At 50.2% G+C, this 14,500-nt stretch overlaps 1 protein-coding gene across 1 annotated transcript; it reads left to right on the forward strand.

Moving 5' to 3' along the window:
• Positions 1-13,348: 13,348 nt before the first annotated feature.
• On the forward strand, positions 13,349-14,281 carry LOC131560327 (olfactory receptor 14I1-like). The gene has a single exon (XM_058809009.1). It carries the CDS (start codon positions 13,349-13,351, stop codon positions 14,279-14,281), a length of 933 nt encoding a protein of 310 aa, XP_058664992.1.
• The last annotated feature ends 219 nt before the right edge of the window (positions 14,282-14,500 follow it).

The raw sequence follows: 14,500 nt of genomic DNA on the forward strand, positions 1-14,500 counted from the left end.
CGTTCTGTGCTGAGCTGGAGGCCGTCCACGCTGCACAAGCTGCACTGCCTTGTGGCTGTGGGACACAGAGCTCTACTGCTGCTCTGAATCAAACATCACAGGAAGCACACAGCAAAACCAGGCAGAGAATCTTTTGGCCTCCTAGGTGCCCCTTCCTAGTAGGCTTGACAACTTCTGGCCGAGAATGGCAGAGCCTTGCGGCAAAATACTTCAAACGGTCACTTTTCACAACCTTTTGGAAAAACAAGGCCACAACACTTTTCCTACCTCGTGCGTCACAGGCTGGGGGCTGCTGCTCCCTGTGGAGCTCCTGCGAGCGGCTGCGGGGCCAGTCCCGCCCAAGCGGCTGCTGCTTCCCGTGGAGCCCGAGCAAGTGGCAGGGCGGGATGCCGAGCACCTCCCGCTCGGCGGGCGGCGGCCGCTCCCTGTAGAACTCCTGGAAGCGGCTCGGCCCCTCCCGCCAGGCCGGCAGCGGCCGCTCCCTGTGCGGCAGGTGGAAGCCGCAGGGCGGGTGCCGGGCGAGCAGCGGCCGCTCCCCGTGGTGCTGCTGGAGGCGGCCGGGCCAGGGGCTGCGCAGCTCCCGCCCGTCCGGCAGCGCCCGCTCCCTGTGCAGCAGGAGGAAGCCACTGGGCGGGCGCCCAGCCGGCAGTGGCAGCTGCTCCCTGGGCAGCAGCGTGAAGCGACCGTGCCCGTGCCGCCCGTCCGGCACCGGCGGTGCCCCGGGGAGCTGCTGGGAGCAGCGGGGCGGGCGCCTGCGGCCATCCTGGCCCGCTGCCGGCGCTGCCTGTTGGCCGCGCTCTGGCACTTGATGCGGAGTAGGAGGTGTTATGAACAAAAATTTGGTTAATATTTTTTTTTGTGAGAAAAAGTTACCACTACTGCTGGGCTGCTGCCTGTGTTATGGTAATTACGGGTCGTTGTCGTTAATGGTTGTTTTTGTATTAGTAAAAGCCGTGGCTGGGGCAAGTTAAAGGCCCTTCTCCTGAGACAGTAATGGGTGGGGACCTTCCCGAACAGTGAGGAGAAGAGACCTGGAGGGGAGGTGTTATGCAAAGTGACTCTCAAGACCAGAATGCTTTGTGGGACCCCCGACTCCAAACTCACGGAGAAACCCCAAAAACAAAGAGCCATCTAAGAGTTGAGAGACTGGAGTGATGTCTGGATGTGAGGAGCGGAGTGCTGGGCCTGCAAGAGATGCTGGAAATCTTCATCGTTCCTCACCCTGTCTTGGAGATCCCCCGGGCCAGGTCTGGGAGGGGAGCAAGACTCGTACCGAACTAACATCTGACGGGGACATCACGCCCTAAAGGCTCCCACGGGGACTGGATTCCCCCAGCTCTGCCCCTTGTGGACAGAGCTGTGCATATCCTCCTCCTCTGAGTTGCCTTGGGAGACGACGGGACGCTGCAGACCCGTCGAGCCGCCCAATCCTGAGCTGATCACTTTTAATAAAGGCATTAAAAAGGAGAAGAAGTCTCCTGGCCCTGTTTATTTCAGGAGGTCGGGGCGGTCGCAGCGAAAGCAGGGGTTGCTGTAGTGGAGCCAGGCCCCGGCATCGCCCGGCGAAGCCGAGCCAAGCCAGCCCAGCACCTTGCGGAAGCCGTAGCAGTAGAGCTGCCGCACGAAGCTGCGGAACTGCGTGGCCCTGAAGGTGTGCGGCACCGGGGCCGGCCCATGGCCATGGCCCCTGTGGGCGCGGCCCGAGCTGAGCAGCTCCCGCTCCAAGAGGGAGCGGTCGATGAGCAGCCCCTGGGCGCGGCTGTCCCAGCGCATGGAGTGGACGCGGGAGCTGTTCACCAGGCGCCAGAGCTTGGCGGGGAAGGTGCGGGCACTGAGCCCGGCGGGCAGCGGCAGCTCCGCCACGGGGTCCATTGCTGACTGTGGCCACAACGCCCGCAGCGCAACGGCCGCGGCCGCGCCAGCGGCGCGCGGCCTGAGAGGGGCGCTGTGGAGAGATTTATTAATAATTGGTTAGCTGAGAAAGGCCATACTGACATAATGCCGCTGGTTAAGCTGAAGGAAGAAAGTCAGCAGTCAGCAAGCTGAAAGGAAAGGTCAGCAGTGACCTTGCTGCAACATGAGGAGAGGGAGTAGAGATTATTCCTGAATATATCCTGAGAATATGTGAAAAGTATCAAAAGTAGAACCATAGGAATGCAGAAGTAGGCGTAGGTGCTGATATGTAACTGACCAATCCTGAGCTCAACTTTTGCAATATGTATGAATCTCATTATTAACTGTATTTAACCCGCCATACTGATCAATAAAACTGGGCCTGTGATGATCAAATTGATGTCTGGGTCTCCTTCCGTCGACAAATGGTGGAGAATGCGGGCAACGCCGAATCTCTGCCCTTTTTTCTCAGATTAAAAGATAAAGGGGATTACGCCACGATCGAGGAAGTTGGGTTTGGGTCCTTGCAGCCGGGACGGTGCCAGAATTTGAAGCACCCTTGGTGTTCACAACGGTGAGCCAAGCCAATACGTGTCTCAGGAGCCTGGAGAGCTGCAACAGCGCGCGCTGATTAATAGGTATGGATAGGCAAGCGGCATATGATTTATTCGCCGCGTATTTAGAGCGGCGAGGGATAAAACGGATAGATTTTAAAAAGGAGTTACCAGGGTTATTAGCCTATGGCCATGCTAAGGGTATCTTTTCTAACCCTCATACAGTTCATGAGCTAGCAGAGTGGAAGAAATTTGGGGAAATACTGTGGGATACAGTGTTAGACGATGATAAGTCAGCAAAGAAATTAGGAAAGCTATGGTGGGTGGTGTATAACACGTTACTTCAGCAGGTCTCTGAGAGAAAGGCAGCAGAAAGGGTGACAGAAGCTCATAAGAGGAATATAGGGTATGGTCGTGAGGATGATCCCCTGGCACCTTCTGTAACTAAGATACTTATGCCTAAGGGTCCCCAGCAAAGTGGTGTGGAGGATTTTCCTATAGGTGCAGTGGAACCGTCTGCACCTTTCCTGTCAGAGGGAGAGGGCGAGTCGGATGGTGGGGGTAAGAGCAAACCAGCTTTGCCTCTGCAACCAACTTCAGGCGGGTTGGATGGTGGGGGTGGGAGCAAGCCAGCTTCGCCTCCACCGCCAGCTTTGCCTCCGCCGCTTCCCCCGAGTGAGCCGGCTCCGGTTACAGCTTCGGCGGGGGGGCTGCCTCCCCCGCGCCGGCCAGCTCCAGCGGGGGGGCCGCTTCCCCCACGCGAGCCAGCTTCTGCTCCACTGCCTTCCCCGTGCGAAAACTCGGTGTCTGTACCAAAGTGCCAGCAGCATAGCACCCTTAAAGAGTCAAATCCCATCCCAGGGGCACACTGTGATCCATGGGGGGAGATGGCTAAACAGAGGAGGGAAGCTTGGGCTGCTTTGGCGAAAGAAGTAATGCAAATGGGGGATGGTGAAGCGGTGGAAATAGCCTCTAGTCTTGCATGTCCGGTCATATACACACCACAGTATGATGCACAGGGGAACCTTACGCATAACATAGCAGAATATACTCCCTTAGATTGGAAGCTGTTAACTCAGCTACGTTCTACGGTTAGTCAGTTTGGAGTAAAAAGTGAACCTGTTAGGCAAATGCTAGATTATCTTTTTAATACTCAGGTTTTATGTCCTAATGATTTAAGAGGAATAGTTCGGTTGATACTCACTCAGCATCAGCTGTTATTGTTTAACGCACATTGGCAGGCGTTGATAAATGAGTCGGTTGCTGTACAACGAGCCCAGGGCGACCCATTACATGGAGTGACAGTAGAGGAGCTGATTGGCTTAGGGGCATATTTGCGTACAGAGGCACAGATGATATTGGGAGCAGATAAACTTAGAGAGTCTGTGAGGTTAGTGCGTGCTGCAATAGACATGGTTAAAGAGCCAGGAGGGTTACCGGCTTATATGGGCATTAAACAAGGTAGAGAAGAATCATTTGGAAATTTTATCGATAGAGCAGCTACTGCTATAGATCGGGCTGGTGTTGCAGGGCACTATTGAAGTAGTGTGCCTTGCAAAATAGCAATCCAGCAACCCAGAGAGTGTTAGCTACTTTAGGGGCAAATTGGACTATTGAGGAAGCATTAGAACGAATGGCATTAATGCCAACAGCTTCACAGGCATTTATAGCAGAAGCCTTAAAGGAATTAGGATTAGGGTTACAAAAGCAAGCAGAGTCTACTCAGAATCAGGTGTTAGCTGCTCTTGCTCCTCTCCGAAGCGGCTCACTGGCAGTCACGCTAGGAGGCTCGAAACCATTCATCAAGTGTTACCGATGCGGCAATGAGGGACAGACACAAGTTGCCGCCGTGTCATCGGAGACACCAGCAGCTGCCGTGACATCGCTGCCACCTCCTGTCTGCAACCCGCTACAATCGGGAGCCTCAGCTTGGATTTATCAGCAGCAGTAGACGTCACACTAATGATGAACCGGCCTGAGAGGATACCCACTGGAGTAAAGGGTCCTCTTATATTATATGGACAAACATGTGGAGCATTATTGCTGGGACGTTCCTCTATAACTATGTTGGGATTATTTGTTTTGCCTTGTGTTATCGATGCAGACTTTACAGGGGAAATACAAATCATGGTTTACACCCTTTATCCTCCGATTAAAATTACAAAAGGACAACGCATCGCACAATTGGTACCACTGTCACAAATGATATCGGGAATACAATCATTTACTGGTTAAACACGGGATGAAAAAGGTTTTGGCTCTACTGGTGTTACACTTTTAACTGTGGATTTACAAAATAGACCAAAGCAAAAAGTTGAAATTACTTATGGGCATCAAAGCATAACTCTTTATGGTTTATTGGATACAGGAGCAGATACCAGCATCATTTCTCCACAAGCGTGGCCACAACATTGGCCTCTATTTCCATCATCAAACACAAGCATGTTTGGCTAAGGTTTTGTATGTGATTAACCATTTATGCATTTTTGGGGAAGATGATACCCCTCCTGCAATGAAACATCATTCGAGGTCAGGTCAGGAAAATACTAAGGAAACAGAGGTCTGGGTTAAGTATAAGAACCCAAGTACAGGATTAAGGGAAAAACCTGCAAAAGTATTATATTGGGGTCGGGGGTATCTTTGTGTTTCCTCACCTACAGGGCCTTTGTGGGTGCCTGCTAAGTGGACTAAACCTGTTTTTGATGCAGCCTCTGGTGGATCGCTTTACGGAGGAGGACAGGGAGCGACTGGGGAAGAAACTGCTTCTAGTCCTACAACCACTACTGTTACAATTGAAGGGGCACTCGGAAGCGGTGGACAGAGCACTGACACGTCACTATCGGACAGCTCAGGAGCTGATTGGTTTTATTGACTCATTATCAACTTTTCGCTTAACAAATCCAGCGAAACTACATTGCCTTGACTGTCACAATCCACATTGTGCTGCCTGGATAGCTCTACGTTGTGGGCGTTGTGAAAGAACTTTTTGGATAGAACAATCATTATTGTGGGATTTGTGGTGTCATACTTGTGAACACGAGCACACGTGGGGTAAAAGTTGGCGAGATGAATTAAGGAGACGAACAGGGCAAAACGCATTGGGCAACTGCCTCTGGAATTCCCTATATCCAAGGATAGCTCCCAGACGAAAACTGCCAGGACTGACAAGTCTGGCTGGCCTTGGCTTGCTGAGGGCTGGCCCTCATCTGCCTCTGAAACACTGGGGCTCTGTGCTTTCCTTCCTAATGAAAAGAACTCTTCTTCCTGTCCAGGCACCCACAGCCAAAACTGAGATTCCACCTCCAAAATGCCCAATGTCCAAGGAAAGGTGCCAGGAGAGACAGGTCTGGCTGGCTTGGCCTGAGGGTGGCCAACTCTCATCTGCTTCCAAAACACTTGGACTTTGTGCTTTACTTTCCTATGGGAAAAAAACACCCATCTTGACCATGGCCAAAACTGGGATTCCACCTTTAAAACTCCATACATCCAAGGATTGCTCCCAGGTGAAAGCTGCCAGGACAGACAGGTCTGGCTGCCGTTGGGCTCCTGGGGGTGCCTCTCCCCTGCTGTGGAGAGATTTATTAATAATTGGTTAGCTGAGAAAGGCCATACTGACATAATGCCGCTGGTTAAGCTGAAGGAAGAAAGTCAGCAGTCAGCAAGCTGAAAGGAAAGGTCAGCAGTGACCTTGCTGCAACATGAGGAGAGGGAGTAGAGATTATTCCTGAATATATCCTGAGAATATGTGAAAAGTATCAAAAGTAGAACCATAGGAATGCAGAAGTAGGTGTAGGTGCTGATATGTAACTGACCAATCCTGAGCTCAACTTTTGCAATATGTATGAAGCTCATTATTAACTGTATTTAACCCGCCATACTGATCAATAAAATTGGGCCTGTGATGATCAAATTGATGTCCGGGTCTCCTTCCACCGGCACCCTGCTGTCCAAACACTGGGGCCGGGTGCTTTCCTTCCTATGGAAAAGAACCATCCTTCTTATCCATGCAGAAATGGCTGAAATTGGAGTTCCACCTCCCAGATTCCTGATATCCATGTGTTGCTTTCAGACAAAAGCTGCCAGGACAGAGAGGTCTGGCTGGCCTAGGCCTCTGATGGCCCCCATTCATCTGTCCCTGAAACACCACTCATGTTCCATGCTTTCCTTCCTATGGAAAACAGCCATCCTTCTCCTCCAGTGTCCATGTCTGAAATTTGGATTACACCCCTGAAATTCTGAATATCCAAGGGTTGCTCCCAGGCAAAATCTGCCAGTACCATCAAGGCTGGCTGGCCTTGGCCTCTGGTGGATGCCCCTGCAACCCTGGGGCTGGGTTCTTTCCTTCCCATGGAGATCCCTGTGACACTCTGAGGACCTCATGGAACCAAGGGGATCATTGTGGCACCACTGGAGCCCATGGAACCAAGGGGATCATTGTGGAACCACTGGAGCCCATGAAACCAAGGGGATCATTGTGGCACCCCTGGAGCCTGTGAAACCAAGGGGATCCTTGTGGCACCACTGGAGCCCATGGAACCAAGGGGCCATGGTGACACAGAGGGGCTCAATGGACCCAGGGACCGTTACGGCTCTGTGGGGCCTGATGGAACCACAGAGGCCATTCCAGCCTTCAGGGCCTCGTGTCTACAAGGGGGCATTATGACACCTCGGGGCCTCATGGAAGCAAGGGACCATTGGGACACTGTGGGGCCCCATGGAACCCAGGGAACATGGAACAGCTCTGGCTGGCTTGGCTTCCCAGGGGCCACATGACAGGTCTGGCTGATCTTGGGATGTCAAGGGCTGCCTCTCATCAGCTCCTGGAGCACTGTGTCTCTGTTCTTTCCTTGCTATGGAAAAGAACTCTCTGACTTTTCAGATGCCCATTGCCAAAATTGGTACTCTTCCTAAAATAATTTAGTCTATGCAAAGGCATCTTGCAAAACAAAACCTGCCGGCTCTCTCTGCCTTGGCCTCTGGTGGTCACCTCTCATCTACCCCTGAAGCAGAGAGGCTCTGTTCCTTCATTCCTATGGAAAAGAACCACCCTTCTTGTCCAGGGACCTTGGCCAAAATTAGAATTTTGCCTCCCAAATTCTCTATATCCAAGGATTGCTCCCAGACAAAAGTAGCCAGGACAGACAGGTCAGGCTGGCCCTGTCCTCTGGTTATTTTCTTAGATTATGAGCTGAATGTTTTTATTTGGAAACACCTTGGAGAGGGCCCAGAGATCTCCCAAGGATGGGTTTGGAGCCCTTGGACACATGACCACTACATATGGACAAAGGAGCTCTGTGCTCTGTGCTGTTGTGGTGGTTTTGCATCATGGAAGTCATGTCCTAAGAGAAGCTGCTGGCAGTTTCCTCCGTGTCTTGCAAAAAACCAATCAATAATTTGCTGTGAGAATTGACAGTCTTTTAAACCAGTAAGAAAACTGTACATGCCTATGTGAAGACACATGTGAAACGTGAAAAAGCCTGGGAGGGTCTCTTTCCCTTGTGGATGGCAAAGAGGTAACAAGGCCAGCCCATCTCCCCATCTCAGCCAGGGCAGGTCATGTTTTTCTACCTCTGCTTGGTTTTTCTACCGCTGTTGGGCTCGGGATTGAAGGCACTTGAGACAATAGTTCGTGTTCAGACTCAGTTGTTTATTGTTTCTTATCAATGTTACAGTCTTACAACTGTGAGTTCTCCAGTCTTTCATTAGCAAGGCACAAAACTAACTAGCAAGGTACACTATCTCTTGTTACAATATATTTTAAAGCTAAACTGTCCAATTAAGAAATGACATCTAAGTTATTTTCCCTTTTAACCCAATAACTGATCCCTTGAAGCCTGCAATGTGGACTTTTCTGTCCAATGACAAAATACCACCCAAACCCATGAAGAAGAAGGAAGAAGAAGGTAAAGATGAAAAACCTGTCTCCACCCTAAAACCTCTACCTTGCTTCATATTAATTACTATATTCTAAACTCTAAGTTTTTCCTGTGATATTATACACTTCTGACCAACTACACACCTGTAATCCCTATTATGCTATTAATCAATTTTTGAAGCCTTCTCCACAGCTTCAGGTCAAATGCAGTGTTCTCTTGTGAGTCTGTGCCTTTCAGCAGAGAAAGTTTAAAATTCTCAGTATCCAGGGTTTCAACAGGGCTGGGCGGTTCGTGCCATGGGGCCGGGCCCCTTCCCAGGGACCCTGCCAGGCCCCATCGGCTGCCGGGCAGGGCAGAGGAGTCTGCGAGGCCAAGGCGGGCTGGGCCATGGCTGCAGTTGTGAACATCTGGGCACTGCTGAGCCTGGCTGGGGTCATGGAACCATCTGCAGGCCCCAGGTGAGATATTAACTCTTTCAGTGCTTCCATCCTCCCTTGAGTGAGAGAAAAGGACAAAGAGCAGGTATTATATTTGTGTTCCCCCCGAACAAAGGAAGGAATGATGAATCTGACTCCATGTTCTCAGAAGGCTAATTTATAATTTTATGATAGTATAATATATTAAAGAATACTAAACTATACTATACCAAAGAATACAGAGAGGGTAGTTAGAGAGGGCTAAAAAGATAATAATGTAAACTTGTGACTTTTTCCAGAGTCTTGACACAGCTTGGCCCCAATTAGCCCTTGAGTCAAAACAACTCACAGCAGAAAGCAATGAAACAACCACTTGGTAAAAAAATCTCCAACCTTGTTCCAAAGGAACAAAACACAGAAGAAGCAAATGAGATAATTATTGTTTTCCTTTTTCTCTGAGGCTTCTCAGCTTCCCAGGAGAAAAATCCTGGGTGAAGGGATTTTTCCAGAACACATGAATGTCACGTGCAGGCACACAGAGGAGCAACATGAAGACACTGAGGTCAGTGAAGAGAAGTTGAGTCTCCGATGGGAGAGATGAGGAGATGCCTTGATCTTAGGCCTGAAATCCTCTTGTAAAGCTACGGAGAATGATGTAATTGATACATCAGACTGTCTTGTTCCCTGCAACACATTGAAAAGTATGGAGAGATTACTTGTTCAGCAAAGGCCTTCATGCTAAAATAAGAAAATGTTGGAGTAGCTGTGATCGCATGAGAAGTTTGAACAGAGAAAGAGAGAAGAGTGATGAGACCCTGTGCCTTCACAGAGAGAAGAAGTAGACCTCTGTTCTCAGAGATGAAGATGATTTCAGAAATAGATGAAGAGAACCTTTGCTCTTAAACAGCTCATCTTTAAACTAATACCCCATAAGTTGGCATGGCCCATCAACACAGCTGTGGGAAAAGCTGTGAAAAAATGGGAGGAACTTCAGAACTGCAGATGTGTCTGGGTGGCTTTATTCGTGGGAATTGAGAGCCGAGAGAGAACTGTTTTCTTAATAAGAAGTCTCCATAGCATGAAGGAGAGACTCCTCTCCCTCAATTAACTAAGGATAGACTATTCTAGAAGTGGTAAACTGACTGAAAATTTTAGGTTTCGTCTCTTTACATAGTCGGTAAGAAAGAAAGGGTTGTAGGGAGAGGAGAAGTGTTCTGAAAGTTTTGTTCTGATTCTTATTACTCTTAATATTTATTACTTGCAATAAACTTTTCTTTATACCCTTTACAAGTTTTGAGACTGCTTTCCTTTTCTCCCAATCCTCTCTCACATTAAGTATATTCTAGTGAGTGCACTGGTAATGAGTCAACACTGAACTCACAACAATAATTGGTGAGAAATCTCAAATTGGTGAACCGAAACCACTACAGAACCCTTCCTGATGAACTGCATGAGACCATAGGGAAATCAAACCAGAGCCATGGACTTGCTTGATCATAATGAGCCCTGTGGTGCATTTGGAGCTGAGCCCTGGAACCTCAGGGCCTGAGAGGAGATGGCATAAACCTTTCCAGGAGTCAAAGTCAGAGAAAACACCCAAAGTGTCTCAAGGCATGAATGGGTCCCACTGCGGTCCATCCCCAACACAGGCTCCTCCTGGACTCCTTGGAGGAGAGAATTGGAGGCCAGGATGTCACAAAAAAACCTCTCAATGACTCAATGTGGAAAGTAAAATCCAAAGTACCTTAAAAATCTTGAGTATCTCAAAGTATTAATGAGCCCCACTGAGTGTCAGTACAAAGCTCCCAAGGTACTCATTAAAGCAGATAATTGCGGCCATGATTGCACAAGCTTCTCACGGAGTCAGTATCAAAAGGAAAACACCAAGTACCTTAAAATAACTGAAGTACCCTGAAGTATTAATGAGCCCCACTGAGTGTTGTTACTGACAAAGGCTCTCAAAGGACTGATTAAAGTAGATAATTGGAGGCCATGCTTGCAATAAACCTCTCAGAGATTCTAAGGCAAAAGCCAAACCCAAAGTCCTTTGAAAAACTCTGTGAGCATGAAGAAGTCCCCAGGGCCATTCCGGACCAAGCTCCCCAGGGAATCCTTCCAGCAGATCCTTAAAGCCACTGGGATGTGGGCTAGGAGATAATGCTGAGGGCGTGACAAGGGGCTGACAGTGCCCAGCCTGGCTGGGGCTTTGCCAGGAGGCCCCAGGGCCTCAGGACAAGGTGTCTCCTCAAAGCCCTTGGTGGCACAGACCCTGCTGTGCCCCGGGGCACAAAGACTTGGCATCTCTTTGTCCCCACCTGTCATCACTACCTCCAGTTCTCTGCTCTGCCTGGAGCCTGGAGACACTTTCTCAGTGGTGTCCCTCAGTGGGACCCATTAGAAGTCCAAGAAACTTTGGACTTGGATTCTGCCTTGGAGTTCTGGAGAAGTTTCTTCAGCTCCCTCTCAGGGACTGATGTTCAGGGCCTGAGCACAAAGCCCCAGAGGCTCATTAAAGTCCTTCTGCTGTGTCTGTGCGGCTGAGCTGGGCTGGGCTCCTGGCCCAGAGGCAGCTCCTGGTAACCAAGAAGAGCTTCAAAAGCACATTTCTCTTGATGAGCAGCTCTTCTCCCAGCTCAGCCTGGCTGGGGCACTGCCTGCAGCCACTCCGGGCACAGCACAGAGGCACAGAGAGCTTCAATCAGTCAGGGCTGGGAAGGTGCTGAGAAGTGCCTGGGGCAGAATCACTGCCAACCCTTGGCACAGGAACCTCTGGCTGCAGGACAATGCAGCTGCAGCTCCTGGAGCCATCTCCTAAAGCTGGAACCTCCCAATGCCTACAGACTCTGTGAGTACAATTCTGAGTATTTCTGGTATAGGGGAGGTGAAATGCTCATGAAGTTCTGACATGCTGAGGAACTCTGATCAGTCATAGACTGTTTCCAAGATAAGGATTTTGATAAAAATGAGGAAATTGCCTAAGATTTTATATTCAATTTTCTACTTTTGGAGAATGGCAGGGAAGGGGAGATAAATAGTAAAGGTTGATTATGACTTATTTTTTGTGAATTTTGACAAGTGCCTGAGATATCCAAACTGTTAGTTTTAGTGATCAGTAGGATATCCCTAATGTGCTTTCCACCACTTTGCCCATGGACAGCAGCAGCATCAGCTTTGCTGGAGCCATCAGGCTCAGCCTGAGCTGTCCTTTCTCCAAGTTGCAAACAGAACCTGCCCCCAGCCAGTGCCCTGCAAACAGGCAGGGTGCTGTAGGGCCCAGTAGAGTGCACAGAGATTTGGGGCCTGTGAGTGCTGGCACAGATAGCTCAGGCACTGGGAAACACCTGCAGGAGGAAAATCTCCAGGAAGCAGAGAGAAAATCAGGCAATGAGAGACAACAAAACTCAGAAATGCTGTGGCAGGGAGAGTTTAGAGATGCCCACAGGATTCCCTGCAGTGCAGCCCCTCCCTCTGAACAAGCCCCCTCCCTCCTGTCCCCCAGCCCAGCCTCTGCCCTCAGGGCCGGGGCTCCGAGGCATGCAGCCCCTCCTGTGCAGGCAGAGCTGCAGCAGAGCCGTGGGGCAGCTCTGCAGCCCCAGGCCCAGTTTCCTCTGCAGAGCACAGGACTGGGAGCAGCTGCCCGGCCCTGGGGGCTCTGGCAGGGGGCACAGCTGGCTCAGGGTGACACTGTCCCCAGTGCCCGGCTCTGGGCTATGCTGTCAGTGCAGCCAGGGAAGGAGCTGCATCTCCCTCATCCAATGCCATCACAAGGACACTGAAATCTCTCTGAGATTTCCTTCCTTGTTTTGAGCTTCCCTCCAGAATGCAAACCTGTCCTGCAGCATCTCTGTGTTATCTGAAATCCCCAGGGTGAGATACAGAAGTTCTAGGATGGGGAAATGCTGTTGGGTTGGTGAAATGAGCCCTGTGTGTCCTTGGGTGCAAATGTGGGGCCGAGACCTTGAGAAGGGGATAGACATTTGGTGGAGTGTGGGGGATCCATCTGCTCTCAGCAGTGTTGGAATTGTTTTTAAAGGAAATATGGGAGGGTGATCGTCCTCTGTCTGGGAAAGGTGAAAGCCTAGAGAATCCTGGAACAGGACAGGGAGACAGACCTCCTCCCCTCACTCTCCACTCACCACCTTGCCTCAGAGAACTCACTTTGTTCTCCCTGAGGGCAGTGGAAATGCTGAGAGTTTCTGTCAGCAGGAGAGAGGGAAGAGGATTTGTAAAAACTCTAGAATATTTAAATAGACTTTAACATTCCTGCTCTCTGGCAGTAGGTGTGCAGATGCTGACAGGCCTTCTGTATTAACAAGATCTGAGAGTAGAACAGGAGAATAGGTCCCTGTCCTCCCCCAACATCTGCACAGCAAGGCTGAATCATAAAAACCCTGTCTGTAGTTGCCCTGAACCTGATGTCCCACACAGCCAGCACCAGCCAGGGCTCCACACTTGGAACTGAAGGAAAATCTGCAAAAAACTTAAAGCGTGTCAGAGGGTTACAAGAAAAGGGTCCCTGAGAAAAGTCTTTGATTTTGTTGGAAGAAGTTTCTCCTAACCTGTCACTGACTTTTCTCCATGAACAGGTCTCAATGTGCAGCCCCAGCAAATGTCCAACAGCAGCTCCATCAGGCACTTCCTTCTGCTGGCATTGGCAGACACGTGGCAGCTGCAGCTCCTGCACTTCTGCCTCTTGCTCAGCATCTCCCTGGCTGCCCTCTTGGGCAACGATATCATCATCAGCACCATAGCCTGTGGCCACCACCTGCACACGCCCATGTTCTTCTTCCTGCTCAACCTGGCCCTCAGCGACCTGGGCTCCATCTGCACCACTGTCCCTAAAGCCATGCACAATTCCCTCTGGGACACCAGGGACATATCCTACACAGGATGTGCTGCTCAGCTCTTTTTCTTTATGTTCTTCATCTCAGCAGAGCTTTCCCTCCTGACCGTCATGTGCTACGACCGCTACGTGTCCATCTGCAAACCCCTGCACTATGGGACCCTCTTGGGCAGAAGAGCTTGTGCCCACATGGCAGCAGCTGCCTGGGCCAGTGCCTTTCTCAATGCTCTGATGCACACAGCCAATACATTTTCCCTGCCCCTGTGCCACGGCAATGACCTGGGCCTGTTCTTCTGTGAAATCCCCCAGATCTTCAAGTTCTCCTGCTCCAAATCCTACCTCAGGGAATTTGGGCTTCTTGTAGTTAGTACCTGTTTAGCATTTGGTTGTTTTGTATTCATTGTTTTCTCCTATGTGCAGATCTTCAGGGCTGTGCTGAGGATCCCCTCTGAGCAGGGAAAGCACAAAGCCTTTTCCACCTGCCTCCCTCACCTGGCCGTGGTCTCTCTGTTCCTCAGCACTATCATATTTGCTCATCTGAAGCCCCCCTCCATGTCCTCCTCATCCCTGGATCTGGCCCTGTCAGTGCTGTACTCGGTGGTGCCTCCAGCCCTGAACCCCCTCATCTACAGCCTGAGGAACCCGGAGCTCAAGGCTGCAGTGTGGAGACTGATGACTGGAGGATTTCGGAAGTATTAAACTGCTTGCCAAATTCTGAAAATCACTTGTAATAAAAGTCATCTTTGATATTTCTTGTTGGATTGATTATGAGCTTTTTCCCTTTTGTTTTAGCTTTTCCATATTGTTCACCAAGAAATGTCATTCTGGGTGCCATTTCTCATTTTGCTTCTCTCTACATTCCCTGTGACCACAGACCCTTTCAATGAGGGGCTGTGCTCCTGCTGGTATTAAAGGAAC

Source organism: Ammospiza caudacuta, chromosome 7 (assembly GCF_027887145.1).
Source record: "Ammospiza caudacuta isolate bAmmCau1 chromosome 7, bAmmCau1.pri, whole genome shotgun sequence".
In the NCBI taxonomy this organism is placed as follows: Eukaryota; Metazoa; Chordata; class Aves; order Passeriformes; family Passerellidae; genus Ammospiza; species Ammospiza caudacuta.

Excerpts from the sequence above, each read along its gene's own strand:
- LOC131560327 (XM_058809009.1), top strand. The coding sequence starts at position 13,349 with ATGTCCAACAGCAGCTCCATCAGGCACTTCCTTCTGCTGGCATTGGCA.